Source organism: Moschus berezovskii, chromosome 4 (genome assembly GCF_049115385.1).
Source record: "Moschus berezovskii isolate FMDL1 chromosome 4, NW_MosBer_1.0, whole genome shotgun sequence".
NCBI classification, from domain to species: Eukaryota; Metazoa; Chordata; class Mammalia; order Artiodactyla; family Moschidae; genus Moschus; species Moschus berezovskii.
The window spans coordinates 40,660,749-40,677,920 of record NC_142463.1 but is presented as its reverse complement, the minus strand read 5'-3'; the positions used below and the strand labels follow the sequence as shown (position 1 = coordinate 40,677,920).

Sequence of the window (17,172 nt, the reverse complement as noted above, 5' to 3'; positions counted from 1 at the left end):
TTCTACAGAGAGAATAGTGTCTGATGTCCATTCAAAATATCATTGAGCTGTTATGACTGCAAAGGCCAATTAAATGTACCACTTGGAAAAGAGAGGTGGATATAACACTGAAAAACTGTGAAAAGTTATGCCCTGCTCTAAGACAAGTAAGTTCTGGGTATATAATGTACAGCATAGGGACTGTAGTTATAGTTATTAGTATTGCACATTTGAAAGTTGCTTTGAGTTGATCTCAAAAGTTCTTAACACAAGAATAACTACATGAGGTGGTTGGTATACAGTACACTTATTACAGTATTTTGCAATATATACAAATATCAAATCACCATTTTATACACCTAAAACTAATGCTCTGTTGTACATTAATTATACCTTGGTAAGACAAGAAAAAAGAAAAGCTTTGCAATGGGTATTATAAATTCAAAAGCGTTCTTTAAGTAGTCAATTTTCAGAATGCTGTCTATTGGTTTTAAAATATTTTAAAATAATAGTTATCTAAGAAGCTTTTAAAAATACATTTTGGAGATTTTTGCTCAGGTATCCCTGGGCAAAAGGTTTATAAGTGATGGGAGCATCGCTATGAGGGCCAGGGGACAGAGGTGGCAGTCTGTATGCCACATTGCCCTGGGCTTTAGTCTAAGAAGAAAGTCTTTTTCACAGAGCAGTAAAGTGCAACAGAAATACTCGGGGACCACATGCTCACTTTAAATTTCTGTTCTCCTCTGGACATACTGAGAGCAAGCTTGATAAAAGAAAGGCAGTCTTACTTTTCAATTATCAATTTGGACAGATGACTCTTTGTCCCATTGTGGCAAATAAAGTATGCTAGGCTCTTGCTGCGGATGTTGGCAAACATCCGCTGGATCATGGAGAAAGCAAGAGAGTTTCAGAAAAACATCTATTTCTGCTTCATTGACTATGCCAAAGCCTTTGACTGTGTAGATCACAATAACTGTGGAACATTCTGAAAGAGATGGGAATACCAGACCACCTGACCTGCCTCTTGAGAAACCTGTATGCAGGTCAGGAAGCAACAGTTAGAACTGGACATGGAACAACAGACTGGTTCCAAATAGGAAAAGTTGTACGTCAAGGTTGTATATTGTCACCCTGCTTATTAAACTCATATGCAGAGTACATCATGAGGAACGCTGGGCTGGAAGAAGCACAAGCTGGAATCAAGATTGCTGGGAGAAATATCAATAACCTCAGATATGCAGATGACACTACCCTTATGGCAGAAAGTGAAGAGGAACTCAAAAGCCTCTTGATGAAAGTGAAAGAGGAGAGTGAAAAGGTTGGCTTGAAGCTCAACATTCAGAAAACGAAGATCATGGCATCTGGTCCCATCACTTCATGGGAAATAGATGGAAAAACAGTGGAAACAGTGTCAGACTTTATTTTTTGGGGCTCCAAAATCACTGCAGATGCTGATTGCAGCCATGAAATTAAAAGACGCTTGCTCCTTGGAAGGAAAGTTATGACCAACCTTGATAGTATATTAAAAAGCAGAGACATTACTTTGCCAACCAAGGTCCGTCTAGTCAAGGCTATGGTTTTTCCCGTGGTCATGTATGGATGTGAGAGTTGGACTGTGAAGAAAGCTGATCGCCGAAGAATCGATGCTTTTGAACTGTGGTGTTGGAGAAGACTCTTGAGAGTCCCTTATACTGCAAGGAGATCCAACCAGTCTATTCTAAAGGAGATCAATCCTGGATGTTCATTGGAGGGACTGATGCTAAAGCTGAAACTGCAATACTTTGGCCACCTCATGCGACGAGTTGACTCACTGGAAAAGACTCTGATGCTGGGAAAGGTTGGGGGCGGGAGGAGAAGGGGACGACGGAGAATGAGATGGCTGGATGGCATCACCGACTCTGTGGACATGAGTTTGAGTGAACTCCGGGAGTTGGTGATGGACAGGGAGGCCTGGCGTGCTGTGATTCATGGGGTCGCGGAGAATCGGACACGACTGAGCGACTGAACTGAACTGAACTGAACTGAAGCTCTTGCTACACTTAATGAAATCCCAATACACCCTCCCCACTTTAAAGTACATAGACTTGCATTTTAAAAGAAATATGTCTAGTAACTGATACTTGAATCTGTGGAGAGTTTGAATTAGAGCCATCTAAACATGCGTTTCTTTAGACTCAGGGTCCCCTTGTCATGGAGTTAGAGGAAGTGTCACCCAGTAATTCCAGGGACTGAAAGTACAGAGATGAATATGATATACTCTAGTACGGGAATGTAGCAGATCAGTAAATAGTGATTGAAACCCACTGCATGGCAGTCATACAACAGGCCCTAAGGACTAAACTTTGGAAAGCATCAGCTTTGCATATAATTTAATTTAAAGCATACATGTTAGCTTCTGGATGGAAAATTTTGGGAAGGGTCCCACTCTACCTGATACTGCTAACAGTAACTGAACTTGACTACATAATCCGCTCTGCTTGATCAGCACTGTTTCTACACCTGTCTCAATTCCTTTCACACAGAACTGTCACGTTTCATTGATCTATTTTTCTCTTATCTGATTAAAATATTTCTTGAGGGTGAGATATGTGTCTTGTCCATCCCTGCCTGACAAAATGCTTGACTGGCACTCAGCCACACTGGTAAAATGCATAAATTGTCATTCGCATTTAAGAACTAATCTTTCCCTATAAAAGGAAATAACTTTATGTGAAGGCATGAGTTTCTATTCTATATACATCTGTTGGCCCTTCCAGAACTAGGAGGGAAAAAGAAATTGAGGTGTGGCAGTAGCTACCATGCTTCTTCCCTATAGAAAGAACATATCTACTGAACTTCTATAAATTATAGCCTCTATAAGATTTATTACTTTTTATATGTGAGTTTTCTCTGAATATTGTGAAAATTCCTAGCAAATGGAACTTAAAAACAAGATCTCATATGGTGATGCTGTTAGCCTAGTAATTAGCTGACTCTTAAACTTCCTTATCAAGAGAAAGATGAGAGGGAAGGATGTAGGGGAAAAGGATAAGCAAGAAATTGAGGAGGAAAAGAAAAAATTGTATTTTTACTGAGCACATACTGTTGGCGTGGCTTTCCTCCAGATGCTTTAAATATACTAGTGCATTTAATCTTCACAATTACTTTGATGGAAATCTTATTTTTCCTGATTTAAAGACTAAAAATTTAATCATATGAAGATTAAACACTTTACCTGACATCGTATTATGGGTAACTTGTGACATCAGGATATTAATGACAATAATAGTAGTAATAACAAAAACAAAATAATAAATCTAGACTAGTTAATTATTACTGAAAGGTATTTTGGACACTAATAAACTGTGGTTTTTCCAGTGGTCATGTATGGATGTGAGAGTTGGACTATAAAGAAAGCTGAGCACCAAAGAATTGATGCTTTTGAACTGTGGTGTTGGAGAAGACTCTTGAGAGTCCCTTGGACTGCAACAAGATCCAACCAGTCCATCCTAAAGGAGTCCTTGGTGTTCATTGGAAGGACTGATGTTGAAGCTGAAATTCCAATACTTTGGCCACCTGATGCGAAGAGCTGGCTCATTTGAAAAGACCCTGATGCTGGGAAAGATTGAAGGCAGGAGGAGAAGGGGATGACAGAGGATGAGATGGTTGGATGACATCACCGACTTGATGGACATGGGTTTGGGTGGACTCCGGGAGTTGGTGATGGACAGGGAAGCCTGGCGTGCTGCAGTTCATGGGCAACTGAGCGACTGAACTGAACTGAAATTTTATAAACCTAATAACCCATGAAAGATGTCATATTTTTGCAGATAACCAAATGTGAGTTAACAAGATTAAATACATTATCAAAAATAACAAGTGGTAGAGTAGGATTTGAAATCCTCTCCATGTCAAGCCTGTATCTATCTGACTACACTGTGTCGCCTTTGATGCAGAACCCAAGCACTTCTGCCTTATTTACCACTTGTTATGCAAAATTACTCTTTAGTACTAAATTCACTTTTAAATTTGGGGGAATCCTCACAAGCTTCTAGATGTAAGTATTATGTTTATTTTTTAATTGTTTATTTTTATTTGGAGGATAATTGCTTTACATTGCTGTATTGGTTTCTGCCATACATCAACATGAATCAGCCATTAAGTATACATAAGTTCCCTTCCTCTTGTACTTCCCTCCCACATCCAATCCCGAGACCCATTATGCTGACTGAGGCTGGAGCAATGAGGAAGAAATAAGGCTGTGGATTTCTGCTCTAGAACATAGTACTCACTGGGCCAGTGGCGGGGAGGCCACACAGTCCTTTGATCAGAGAAAGAGATGGGCCCACTCCCCCTAATGCTCACATGGCAAATACTGAACAACATTTAAAAGTTACTGTTTGACTCATGTCCACTTCTTTTTGCTTTCCTTCAGTAGGAAGCTTCCTCCGAACTCACCATCTCCCATCTCATCAGAGAAGGGGAGGCTAAAGACAGCTTCATCAATCATCCGGTTGGGAAGGTTGGTATAGAACCTGCCAACTGTGGTGTCCAGGTTACTCAGCTGGTTCAGCACCATCATGCTGCCCTTAATCACAGGCAAGGCTATCCGGTCCAGCACGCCATACTTCCCCGAGTTCTGTTCGGCCAGATCTCTCAGAAAAGCCAGCTCTTTCAAGCCAGTCACCCCATCTGAAATAGAAAGCCAAGGGAAGACAATGTAAAACAAACTGGTGTATATCCATAGGATAACCTTGTCATTTAGATCTAATAAGGGTCTCAATGAGGTCTTGCAGTGCTAAAGGGATCTTTGCAGAAACAATGTGGATTCAGGACACAGATACCAATTCCTGCAGAGGAACAAACCGAAGGCATGATCTTTCTTCAAATAGTAAAGAGGCCAAAGAAATTCTTCAAAAGGCAATGATGAAAAGCACATGACTAAATAGAGGATCCTCATTCAGCAAGGATTTCTTCCTTGAAAGTTTAATTATAAAATGTAAATTAGTTTTCTGCATTTAATATTTGAAAGCAAAAGTGATGATTAACAAGTCTGCATTTAATTTAAATTAGTAGACGAAGTTGTAAGAGTTTTAAAGGATTGAGGTTTACCATTTCATTTCTTACCTCTTTGCCTATTAAACACTTGGCAAAGTCTCATGCAACCAAATGAAAGCATTATGGATTGCATTTAGTGATGTCTCCAAACCCCATTTCTTTAGACTCACTTTAATTACAAATGTATTCATGCTTTATATTGTAGGGATAATACTGGACTTGATTTATCTAATATATATTTTTTATGTTTAGAGAGTTTTAAAATCTTTGTAAAAGATTCAGGCATACTGGGATGTATTGTTTTACAACATCTGTAATCTATAGCACAAAAATAAATTTAATAAACCTTTTTTAAAGTTTTGGTTTGCTATTGTTGGAACACAGTCAAAAGGATTAGTAACTGATCCCATATGGGTACCACTGTAAACAAATTCAAGTTATTTCAGTCACTACTGAAATTCTACCAATGAGTTTTAAAAAGATTTTTGCCTCATGTTCTTGAACTGTTTAGTCATTAAAAAATCTAAGAGTTCATGGTTCACCTATCTTCAGCAATTTTATCATTTTTAAATAGGAAATATATATACTTCTAGCTTTGGAAGTCCATTTCTAAAATCATGGCAAGATCTAATGGATATAATTTCTTTCTTAACACATTGTATATAAATAATTTGGATTTTGCTCCACTCAGACAATGCTAAAGGAGAATCAGAATCAGATTATTGTTGCCTTTGCTTGACACAGAATTGAAATGGGAGGTGAGTGGTATACTTCAGAGTAAAAGACAACACAAAAGATGTGATTGATCCCTGATCTTACACCCTTGAGAAACTTACAGGGGTGAATGATAAAAGGAGACAATCTGAGGCAATAAAAACATTTCCGTTCTTTGTCATGAACTGCATGGCTCTTTCAAAATGTACAAGAAAAGTAACAAACAGGAATATCTACTAGACAAAGAGCACAGCACAAGATATCAAGGATTGGGTTATTTTATGTCACTCCATTATGAAGCATTATGCAGGGGTGGCAGCAGAGTAAGTAGGGTGGCAGACTGGATTATTCTATCAACAATGTGGTTGTGCTGGAAACTACATTTCCCAGAATCCCCTTTCTTTTATGCTTCCAGGTTAAGTAAGTGTTAGTTGCTCAGTTGTGCCCAACTCTTTGCGACCTTCCAGGCTCCTCTGTCCACTAGATTTTTCAGGCAAGGATACTGGAGTGGGTTGCCATTTATGCTTCCAGGTTAAACGTGGCCAAAAGTGAAGTGCTGTAACTTGAGAGGTGAAGTGAGAGATGTTAAGAGACAGACACAGAGGGACCTGAAAGTTCTAGTTCATTCCACTCTTCTGATTTCTGTTCAGTTCCCCTTCCCAACTGCTGGCTTACTCACCAAGGGCAACCCAACCAAGGGCAGGCTCACTCCAGATGCTTCACTGAAACTTCACAGAGACAGCAGCCACAATGGGACAACACCCTCTCAGATTTCTACACTAGACTTCCTACACAGTCTGCAGTGGTCCTAGCCTCCAGATATCCTTCAACTTGTTCACCCAGATCAGAGCTGGTTAATAACCTGTGAGTTGTCAATTCCTCTTTTTGCATCTTTACTCTTCCAGTTTTCCCCCCTAATTGTGTACATTCTTATTCTCTTATTTTAAATTGAGGTATTGTGTTGGTTTCAGGTGTACAGCAAACTGATTCAGTTATATACATATATATTTTTTCAGATTACTTTTCAATATAGGTTATTACAAGACATTGAATATGGTTCCCTGCATTATGCAGTAAATCTTTGTTGCTTATCTATTTTATGTATAGTAGGATCTGTTACTCCCATACTCCTAATTTATCCCTCCCTGACACCTTTTCCCTTTGGCAATTGTAAGTTTGTTTCCTATGTCTTGAATCTGTTTCATGTATAGATTCACTTGTATAATTTTTATTTTTTTAAGATTTCACATATAAGTGATATCATATTTGTCTTTACCTGACTTACTTCAGACTTAATTCTCCAGGTTCATCCATGTTGCTGTAAATGGCAATGTTGCATTCTTTTTTATGGCTGAGTAATATTCCATTGCCTACATTTACCACATCTTAAACCAACCATCTGTTGATGGGCAATTGGGTTGTTTCCATGTCTTTGCTATTATTAATAGTACTGCTATGAACTTTGGGGTGCATGTATTTTTTTTTTTTTTTTTAGTTTTTTTTGCCTTTCTCAGAAGTTTAGGAGTGGGATTGCTAGATCATATGGTAGCTCTATTTTTGGTTTTAAAAGAAACTTCCATACTGTTCTGTACAGTGGCTGCACCAATTTACATCCTTATCAGTAGTACATGTTCTTATTCTGATAATAAATTTGATATACCACAATTTTCACTGTGGTTCTGCTTCCCTATTTGAACTGACAGAATTAAGGGAATGTGTCAACCCTCTTGAGTAATGTTCAGAGATACTTTTCAGAGAGGTGTGTCAGGCTAGCTTATGGGAAGAAAGAGAAAAGATAAGAGTGGTCAGGGGAAGTTACCACAAGTTTCAAAAGGAATTATCAGGGGCACAGCAAGTGCACATGATACTCCCATGGGAAGATCTCGGACCAGTGAAAAGATGGGTGACAGCAAGAAAACTGCTCAGTATCTGCCTGAGCAGACCTTCAAAACACATGGGAAAGGCACGATCACTTCCTTTTATGTTTTCTTACATCTATTCTAATGCCTTTAATTCATTTGCTTTGTCTGTCTTCCTCACTGGGTCAAGGGATTCTTGAAGACAAGAGATGTTGTATAATACATCTCTAAGATCTCAGCGCACTATGTTGTATATGGTATGTGCTTCATAAGCACAACATATCTTGCATATTTATTATCAGATAAACCCTATGGAGATTTTATTCTTTTCATTTGATAGATCAAAGTGAGGCCCCCAAGAGATTAAGTAACTAGCCATAAGGCACACGGCTAGCAAATGCAGAACGAAACTGAAAACCTCTAGATATCAGCCCCTGTGTTTTTCCATATGCAAGCAGTCCACAAAAATATCTGGAAAACAACCATGCTGGCCTAAATACAGACTCCTGGAACTTATCTAGGAGGGTCTGATCACAAATCTGTAGATACTGCCTGGGAGTCTGCATTTGAAGATGAATCTACAAGTAATCCTTATCCCATTAAAATATAAGAACCAGTGCCCCTCAAGCCAGCTGGTTCTGCACGGAAACCTGGATGTGGAGAGGGGAGATAAGAGACTACAGATGAGGAGGACTATGAATCAAGATGTGTTCTCTCAAGAACAAGAGAATGGGGCCACTTTGAACACTGAGAGCAAGGGGACCAAGGAAGAAAAGAAAGAGCTGTGTATTCATAGGTAGGGGGACATGACACAGCAGGGAGCTAGAAAATTGGGTTGTCATCAGACTGGAGGATGGTTAAATTGCTAAAGGAAAACTATTGAGTATTCTATCAGATCTGCCAGTTTAGTAAACTCTCTCACAGACTGATTTAGCAGCCACACAATCAACCTTAATGAGCTTCTAGCAAGTGCCTGGCACCATCCTGGGTGCTCACTGTACGTCACGGTTAAGTCTTCACAAGAACTCTGTCAAGTAGACACATCTCCTTGCCATGACACAGCTATGCAAAGGGATAGGGAGAAAGCGGCACAGGAAGCTTCAGCTGGCGATTCTGCAGGTAAATGTGATACTCACAGTCCTGGTTTTACAGAATAATCTAGGTTAGTACTTGGGCTTCCTGATCTTAAATCAATGAGATAAGTTAATAAGCTTCATACAGTATCAAAATCCAAGTATATATGGAGAAACCAAAAAAAAAAAAAATGGAGCTGTACAGATGCCTGTGTAAGACTGTGTGACTGCAGAAGTTTTAGAAATGAAGAGCTGGCTGGACAAAGATGAAGAGACAGGGACATCCTGACACATGCCCCGAGTACCCATATAAGGGGGAGAAAGCTGGGTTTGGGAAGGAATCTGCTCCTTACACACTCATCAAAGCACCCTGTGATGGTTCTTTCTTATTTTTTGAAAGCAGCATGCACTTAGAGAGAACATTTTATCTGAAAGAAAAGGATCTCGAAACACTACCTACCGTTCATGAGGGCGTAGGTGAGAATCATTACAGAGTTGTTTAGAAAGCTATTTTCTTCATTGATGACACGGAGAGTCGCCTTTTTATCTTCTTCTGAAGAGTCCTTTGATGTAATGCCAGCGGACAGGTAAATGATGACCATGTCTGTATCTAAACAAACACATACAAACTGAATGTTACATCAATGGCTGGCTAAAGGCAGCAACTCAAGTTTCTCTTCCACTGGACTTTCCTGCCTCAAGGACCTGCCAGGCCCACTCTTCTTACTCCTGCCCATCTGATGCTGAGCTTTCATCTCCCTGCTTCTGCTGCTCTTCCATCCTGCCTGTACTGGGCCACAAGGCCTCATTTAGCCGGTGTCAGGTAAAGGGATGCTCCTAATGAGTTTACTAGATAAAAGAAGGCAAGTTCCTCCAGGCACCCACAGTTGTGATAATTCAGCCATCCCAAATGGATGTCTCTCCTACCTTCTGAAATAGAGCATTCAGAACCTGATTTACTCTTTCCTCAGTGACCCAGGATCTTCACCAGGAATATACCTTTTGGGGAAACTAGGCTTTAAAATGATGGTTCTTTCAGAGACTATTGAGATTTGCAAGGTTATCGGTCTCTATGCTAAGCAGTTCCAAAAACAAAATTTCTGTTTTAAAATTCATCAGTGTAGAAGAGCAGTAAAAAAAAAAAAAAAACAAACACAAAAAAACGTGGACACAGGTGTCAAGTTGCCTGTGTCCACATCTCAGCTGTGCTGCTTTCAAGTAGTGTCTGGGTAGATTACCTAACCTTTCTATGCCAAAATTTCCTTATCTAAAACAAAATGAGGATAATGACCGTATTTACTTCATAGGGTTGCTATGAGGGCTAACTGGCTAATTTTAGAGTGAAAGCGAAAGTATGTTGGTGAATAAAAAATAAAAGAAAGAAACTTTAACACAAAACAAAAAAGAAAACCCTTGTATTGGCATGAAAAAGCACCTGGACTCTAGAGTAAAATGACTCTCCAGCTAGGGCTAATGACTGAGAACTCATTGTAGCTCACAGTGTAAACTTCTTTCAGGAGGATTTCCTCAAAATTTAAGTGGTACATTTCCTATTACTAAAGATCCAAGGGCTGAATGACAGCTTTAATGGAAGGACGGCAGTAGGCCAGCTGGATTTTATACTGTCTTTTTAAGCTGAGATTCTCTGTTTCAGTATCTATTTTTAAGATAACCTACACAGATGTTCTTTTAATTGAGAAATAATGATTGATATGCTATATGCTTGTTTCTTTAGGTTCTTATGGTTGTCATTCATTTTAGATTGCTTTCTAGTTACTAGGGTAGGTAGCCTCCAGGTTGGTCCCCCAATGATCCCACTTCTTGATATCCACATCGCTGTGTGGTCTCTCTTTGAGGGTAGACTGGATTTAATGACCAGCTTCTTGTGAACAGAATGCAGCAGAGGTCATGGAGTGTCAAGAGATGGATTAGGTTACAGAAAGACCATGGCTTCCACCTGTGTGCTCTCTCTTGGGTAAGCCAGAGAGAATGTTGTGAGCTAGCCTATGAGAAGCAAGGAACTGAGAACCTCAGAATCGAATCCTCCAGCAACCATGTGAGTGAACTTAGAAGCAGATCTCTCCCAAGTTGAACTCTGAGATGACAGCCTCTCTGGCCAACAGTTTGACCACAACCTCATAAGATACCTTTGGGCAGAGGCACCCAACCATGCTGTGCCCAGATTCCTTACCTATAAACACTGAGATAATAAATGTTTATTGTCTTAAGCCACTGGGTGTTGGGTAATTTATTATCCAGGAACATATTATTTAAAAAATTATTCTAACAACGATGAGAATACAATGACTGAATTTTCTTCCATTTGAAAATTTCCATTTTAGACTCTTTATTATGTAGAATTGAACAATAACAACTTGATGCTTTTGAACTGTGGTGTTGAAGAAGATTCTTAAGAGTCCCTTGGACCGTAAGGAGATCCAACCAGTCCTTCAGTTCAGTTCAGTTCAGTTCAGTTCAGTCGCTCAGTCGTGTCCGACTCTCCGCGACCCCATGAATCACAGCACGCCAGGCCTCCCTGTCCATCACCAACTCCCGGAGTTCACTCAAACTCATGTCCACAGAATCGGTGATGCCATCCAGCCATCTCATTCTCCGTCGTCCCCTTCTCCTCCCGCCCCCAACCTTTCCCAGCATCAGAGTCTTTTCCAGTGAGTCAACTCGTCTCATGAGGTGGCCAAAGTATTGGAGTTTCAGCTTTAGCATCAGTCCCTCCAATGAACATCCAGGATTGATCTCCTTCCTAAAGAAAATTAGTCCTGAATATTCATTGGAAGGACTGATGCTGAAGCGAAGCTCCAATACTTTGGCTGCTGCTGCTGCTGCTAAGTCACTTCAGTCGTGTCCGACTCTGTGTGACCCCACAGACGGAAGCCCACCAGGCTCCCCTGTCCCTGGGATTCTCCAGGCAAGAACACTGGAGTGGGTTGCCATTTCCTTCTCCAATACTTTGGCTACTTGATGCAAAGAGCCAACTAATTGGAAAAGACCTTGATGCTGGGAAAGATTGGAGGTGGGAGGAAAAGGGGATGACAGGGGAAGAGAGATGGTTGGATGGCATCATCACCAACGCAATGGACATGAGTTTGAGTAGGCTCCGGGAGTCTGTGATGGACAGGGAAGCCTGACATGCTGCAATCCATGGGGTTGCAAAGAGTCTGACATGACTAAGCGACTGAAGTGAACTGAAGACTTAATATATAAGCAAGCTTTAAAGCTAATTTTGATACCTGAACAATTCTTTAATAAATATTAACAGCAAATTTAAATTACATATTTAAAATTAGGATATGAAAGCTGATGTAAAATCACTAGGGACTATCCTGGTCTTAACCTAGATGTCAGTCTTTTTTCAATGTTGTAAACACAATCCTATACATTTTTTTTTTTTTTAGGATGCAAAACAGCTCACTTAAGTTTCAGACTAGGAAAAAAATACCTAATAGGTGGGATACAGATATATCATAAAATAAAGTATGATCTATAGAATGAGACAAACCAACACATATGAGAAATTCTGGACACTTTTAAGACTGATCTAAAGTGAACCCTTGGGTTTTCTTACTTGGCTTTATGATTCTGGATAAAATACACTGTCGCTGACAGCTGGTCTTAGGCATAGGCCCATGACTGGAGAGCCAGAAGGCCTGCAGCCTGCAGCTCCTTTAGCTGCCAAGTGTTATTTCCTTTCCATCCCAACAATAAGATACATGTCCTGCAAGCATTCTCTCTGTCTCTGCCTAGCCCCTGACTCTGTTCCAGCCCCATCCTTAGGCAAAACTGAGTTATTTTTCTATTTTTAAATATCAGATCTGCCAAATTTGCTCTGATTTATTTTTCTACTTACAAGGATATCCCCGCTCTAATCACTCACGGGAACACTAAGCCTTGTGATTAGCAATGTTAGGGATGAGTCATTACAGACAACTGGGGCAGAGCAAAGACATAGCATGTACCTGGAAGAAAATGTAACCCCCTCCATGTGACAAGTCCCTGCGGAAGCCACCAGCATTCCTTGGGATCAATGTCAAAGTGGGAAGAACAACCCAAATTTGGACTTTGCCCATGCCATTAGATTCCCACTCCTAACCATCATATTCCTTCTGCTACAAAATGACCCCTCAACTGGTTACCCCCAAAACAAACCTAGACAAAACCATCCAAATGTGTTGATGGTATCTGTTACAGATCCACCACAGGACTGAAAAAGAGCCAGCACTGAATAAAAGTTTCAGTTTTTCTTATTAGTACAAAGCAAATTAGCACAAAGCCACCATGACTTGGCCATGTGGCTCTTGTTCATACGGCTATCATCATGGGGCAGATACCTGGTTTTCATGCACAGACTAATCCTTCCAATAACCTTATAAGGTAGGTCTTACTCGATGAGAAAATCCTACCAAATTGTCTTCAAAAAGTGCCAGGTACACAGTAGACAATACTTGCCTGTGGAGTGAATACAAGTTATGATGTACAGTATAAATTCATAAGAGGAGTATGTAGACCCCTCACTATGCTATAGACGAGGTGACTAATGGTCCTTGACTGTCTCTGGGCTAGGGGTCAAATTGGGATGTCTTGAGTATCTGCGCTCCTTTAGCCAGAGCAATAAGTCTTAAAGGAAACTGAATATCATTATAATTACAGCTAATATGTACTTAATATTTATGATCAGATCCTGGATCTTATTATCACCCTCAGTTTGCAGATGGAGGAAACCAGACCTGGAGAAATCAAGTAACTTATACAAGTTTCAAAAAATTTCAGAGGAGGAATTTGAGCACACATTGGTTGAAATTCAAAATCCGTATGCTTAACTACTATGTAACCTTGTTTGAAAGCACCTCAAACTTCTCCTTAATGAACCAGGTAATACTAATTCCGGACGTGTTTCATTATGCAACCTAATTTGTGTTTTTCTTTCTTTGAACTACCAGTAGACACTGTAAAATGGAAGCCTGTGAGATAAACTTTAGAAACATCTTACTTGGCCTAGAAAAAGACCTTTACACATTTAAAAAATAGTGCCATCAAAATGTGTCCAAATCAGTGACTCTTCTTGTCATGTTTTTGCTCGCCAACATTAGGAAAATCCCCTAAAACCCAAAGGAGAAATGTTTCCTGCCAAACCAGCTTTCTGCTAACATACAGTGCAGGAAGGTTTATAAGAAGAGGTTTAATGAAGTCTCTATTCACAGTTTTAAAGCTGGAACAAATGACAACATTTGAAAATCAAGGGGTTTCACATAAAAATCCAGATTTCTGGCTTCTCTTAAAACAGAAGATCTGGCAACACTGGACAGGCACTCCTTCAAGGCTGAACAGAAGAGCAGCTGCCTTCTTGATCGAGGATACTCTCTCTAGCTGTCTGCGCTCCCCAAACAAGCCCCAAACCTTACCTCGAGCTCCCTTGACACCTCACTGACTGGCTGCTGCCAGTCTAACATTTCTATTACTTAAACAGTGTCATCACCAAAACTGGACTTCATCTCTAAAGATGGTTTGAGAACTGAACAATCAAGTAAAAAGAGCACGTCTGATGAGGAATGCTGACAGGCAGACGACAGCTGGTAAAGGGCATCCACAGATGAATGGCATTGGCCAACTAGCCAATTTGTCTTGACTGCTCAAAAGGCCAACCTTATCCTTCGGCTTCATTGAACTAGGGACAACTTTACACTCAGGCATCCTATAATATTGGTTATGGATAACTGGTGCTTGCCAAGGTTGGTAGGCAAAATTCTAAGATGACCCTGAAGACCCACACTCTTTTATGATCCCCTCCTCTTGAGTATGATCATGACCAGTAATTTGCTTCTGACCAACAGAATATGGCAAAGGTGATGGGATATTACTCCTATGATTGTGCTACATATATGGTAAAGATGGAGGGATTCTGCAGATGTAGTTAAGGTCTTAATAAGTTAACCACGAGGGAGAGTAGTTTATTTAAATCAGAAGAGTGAGCATGATAAGATCAGACAAAACCTTTAAAAGAGGGTCCAAGCCTTTCCTGACATTAGGGGCTGGAAGGAAAGATGCTCTCCTCCTGACCTTGAAGAAGCAAGTAGACATGAGTTTTACAATTGGAAGGAAATAATTTCTGCCAACTTTTGAGCCTGGAAGAGGACTCTGAAACTCAGATGCAACCACAGACCTGGCTGATACCTAGACTGCAGCCTTGTATAATCCTAAACAGAGAAGCAACGGATGGACTCCTGTCCCATGGAAGCTGTGAGATAACAATATAGAGAAACATAAAAATGAGACACACCATCTACCATCATCACCTGTAATAATTACTTAGCTTCTTTAAGGGGCCCATCATGTGCCAGCACTAAGCTGGGCATTTATCAATATTGTCTTAGTTTTAATGCAGACACACTGAAGAGCTTGAAAATATATTCATTAAATTTATCTCAACAGGGTACATTTATTAAAAAACAAACAAATGAAAACAACAAACAGATTATCAAATATAAAAGTGAAAACGACATAGATTCCTTTCAGTAGTTTCAAAGCATGGGTCTTATTTCAAATACCCTTTCCTTTAGCCTGCATCCTTATTCCGGATTTTCTTTAATACATGAAAATTAAATTAGGGTGCCTTTGTACATTTGAAGGGCTGTGCTCATCTAAATGACAGTTGGATAGAGGAAGGAAGGATCAAGGCAAGAATTCGGGCTGCCCTGTTTCTGCACACATGCGCATAAGCAGACAGTCACTGTAAGTCAGTGACTAGGCGGGGTGGACAATTAGCATTAAAAAGGATGTGGATATTCTCCTGGGAAATAAACAAGGATATGTTCCTAATAAAAGGGCAGGAAGAAGAGGCTCAGGGAGTAAAGAAATCATGCAGAAAACCTTTGATTGGAAAAGATGAGAAAATCTAGTAAGTTCCTATTATTAGATGATAATATGACAACACAAGAAATTTTTATCCTGTCAGTTTAGGAAAAAACCCCTCGGGACATAGTTGTGTGATCAGTTAACAATATATTTCTATCACCATCATTTATCTAGTTTATGAGTTCCATGCCATAAGAGCAAAGGCACTTACTAGCTTGGAATTTGGTGCTATTGTTTGTGCTTCGGATCAGCTGAAATGCCTTTTGAAATCCCACTGCGTGCTGGGTAGGGCTGTCCAAGGACTTGACGCTGCTGACGAAGGTGGACATCTTTCTTTTTGTCTCACTGGTGGCTGGAGATAGGAACGTCTTATAACACTGGTCAAGGGAGCAAGTCCTGACGGTGTCTGCCACCGTCAACACGGAAATCTGGAGGGGAAAACACACACACACACACACACAAGCAAACAAAAACTTGTTATTCTGCCAACGAAAAGTGTTTTACATTTCAGAAGAGCCCACAAGGTGAGAAGTCCTACAGGACAGTTTTGAAGAGTTTAAAAATAAAAGCCCAGAGGCATCAATCTATCATATTTGAAGAAGAGTTAAAGATTAGGAAGGGACAAAGACTCAGACCCTAGAGTTTTGTTTTTGTTCCAAGATGAAGTCAGGAGTATGGTGTTCGTCTAGAACATTAAAAACAATATTTGACACAGAGAAAAATCTTGACAAGTACTAACTATCGTCATTTTTCCAACTGGAGGTGGGGTTAGGGTAACAGTAAAGGGTACGTGTGTGTGTTTAAATTTTTTTTTTTTGATGTGGACTGTTTTAAAATTGTAATTCAACAATTTTTTATAATAATGCTTCTGTGTTATGTTTTTTTTTGGGGGGGCCCTGAGGCATGTAGAATCTTGGCTCCCCAACCAGAGGTTGAACCTGCATCCCCTGCATTGGAAGGCAAAGTTTTAACCACTGGACTGCCAGGTAAGTCCTGGGTGTGTGTTTTAAACAATTATATTAGTGATTAAAACCTTAGGATATGGAAAATCAAATGTCTACAGGCGATAGATTATCATTAGCTGGAAACACACCTATCTCTAAGGTGTCCTAAAGATTAATAAACCTCTAGCAGCCTTCTTGTATCCCTCCCCTCCTATCAATCTTGAGACAAAGTCTGGCCACCCACCAGTGTCCAAGCCTTCACCTTGTTCCTCCTTAGTATAAATAGCAGTGTGAAAGTTACAGCAAATTAGCGGTCTTAACAGAAGCCATTAAGGAAGTGCAAGACTCAGTTTGGTGAAACTGAATTGAAATTGAAAGTGAAAGTTGCTTAGTAGTGTCTGACTCTGGGACCCCATGGACTATACAGTCCATGGAATTCTCCAGGCCAGAATACTGGAATGGGTAGCCTTTCCCTTCTCCAGGGGATCTTCCCAACCCAGGGATCAAACCCAGGTCTTCTGCATTGCATGTGGATTCTTTAGCAGCTGAGCTGCAAGGGAAGCTCAAGAATACTGGAGTGGGTAGCCTATCCCTTCTCCAGCAGATCTTCCGGACCCAGGAATCGAACCGGGGTCTCCTGCATTGCAGGTAGATTCTTTATCAACTGAGCTATCAAGGAAGCCCAGTTTGGTGGGGGTG

At 40.2% G+C, this 17,172-nt stretch overlaps 1 protein-coding gene across 2 annotated transcripts in view; it reads right to left on the bottom strand.

Moving 5' to 3' along the window:
* The window catches only part of CACHD1 (cache domain containing 1), a 249,188-nt gene that overhangs the window by 43,516 nt on the left and 188,500 nt on the right, over window positions 1-17,172 (bottom strand). For both annotated transcript variants that reach the window (XM_055401968.2, XM_055401969.2), the window contains 3 exons: window positions 15,741-15,957; window positions 9,123-9,272; window positions 4,417-4,650 (listed from right to left, as the gene is read on the bottom strand). In XM_055401968.2, coding sequence (XP_055257943.1) covers window positions 4,417-4,650; window positions 9,123-9,272; window positions 15,741-15,957 — 601 coding nt within the window. The remainder of the gene's footprint in view (window positions 1-4,416; window positions 4,651-9,122; window positions 9,273-15,740; window positions 15,958-17,172) is intronic.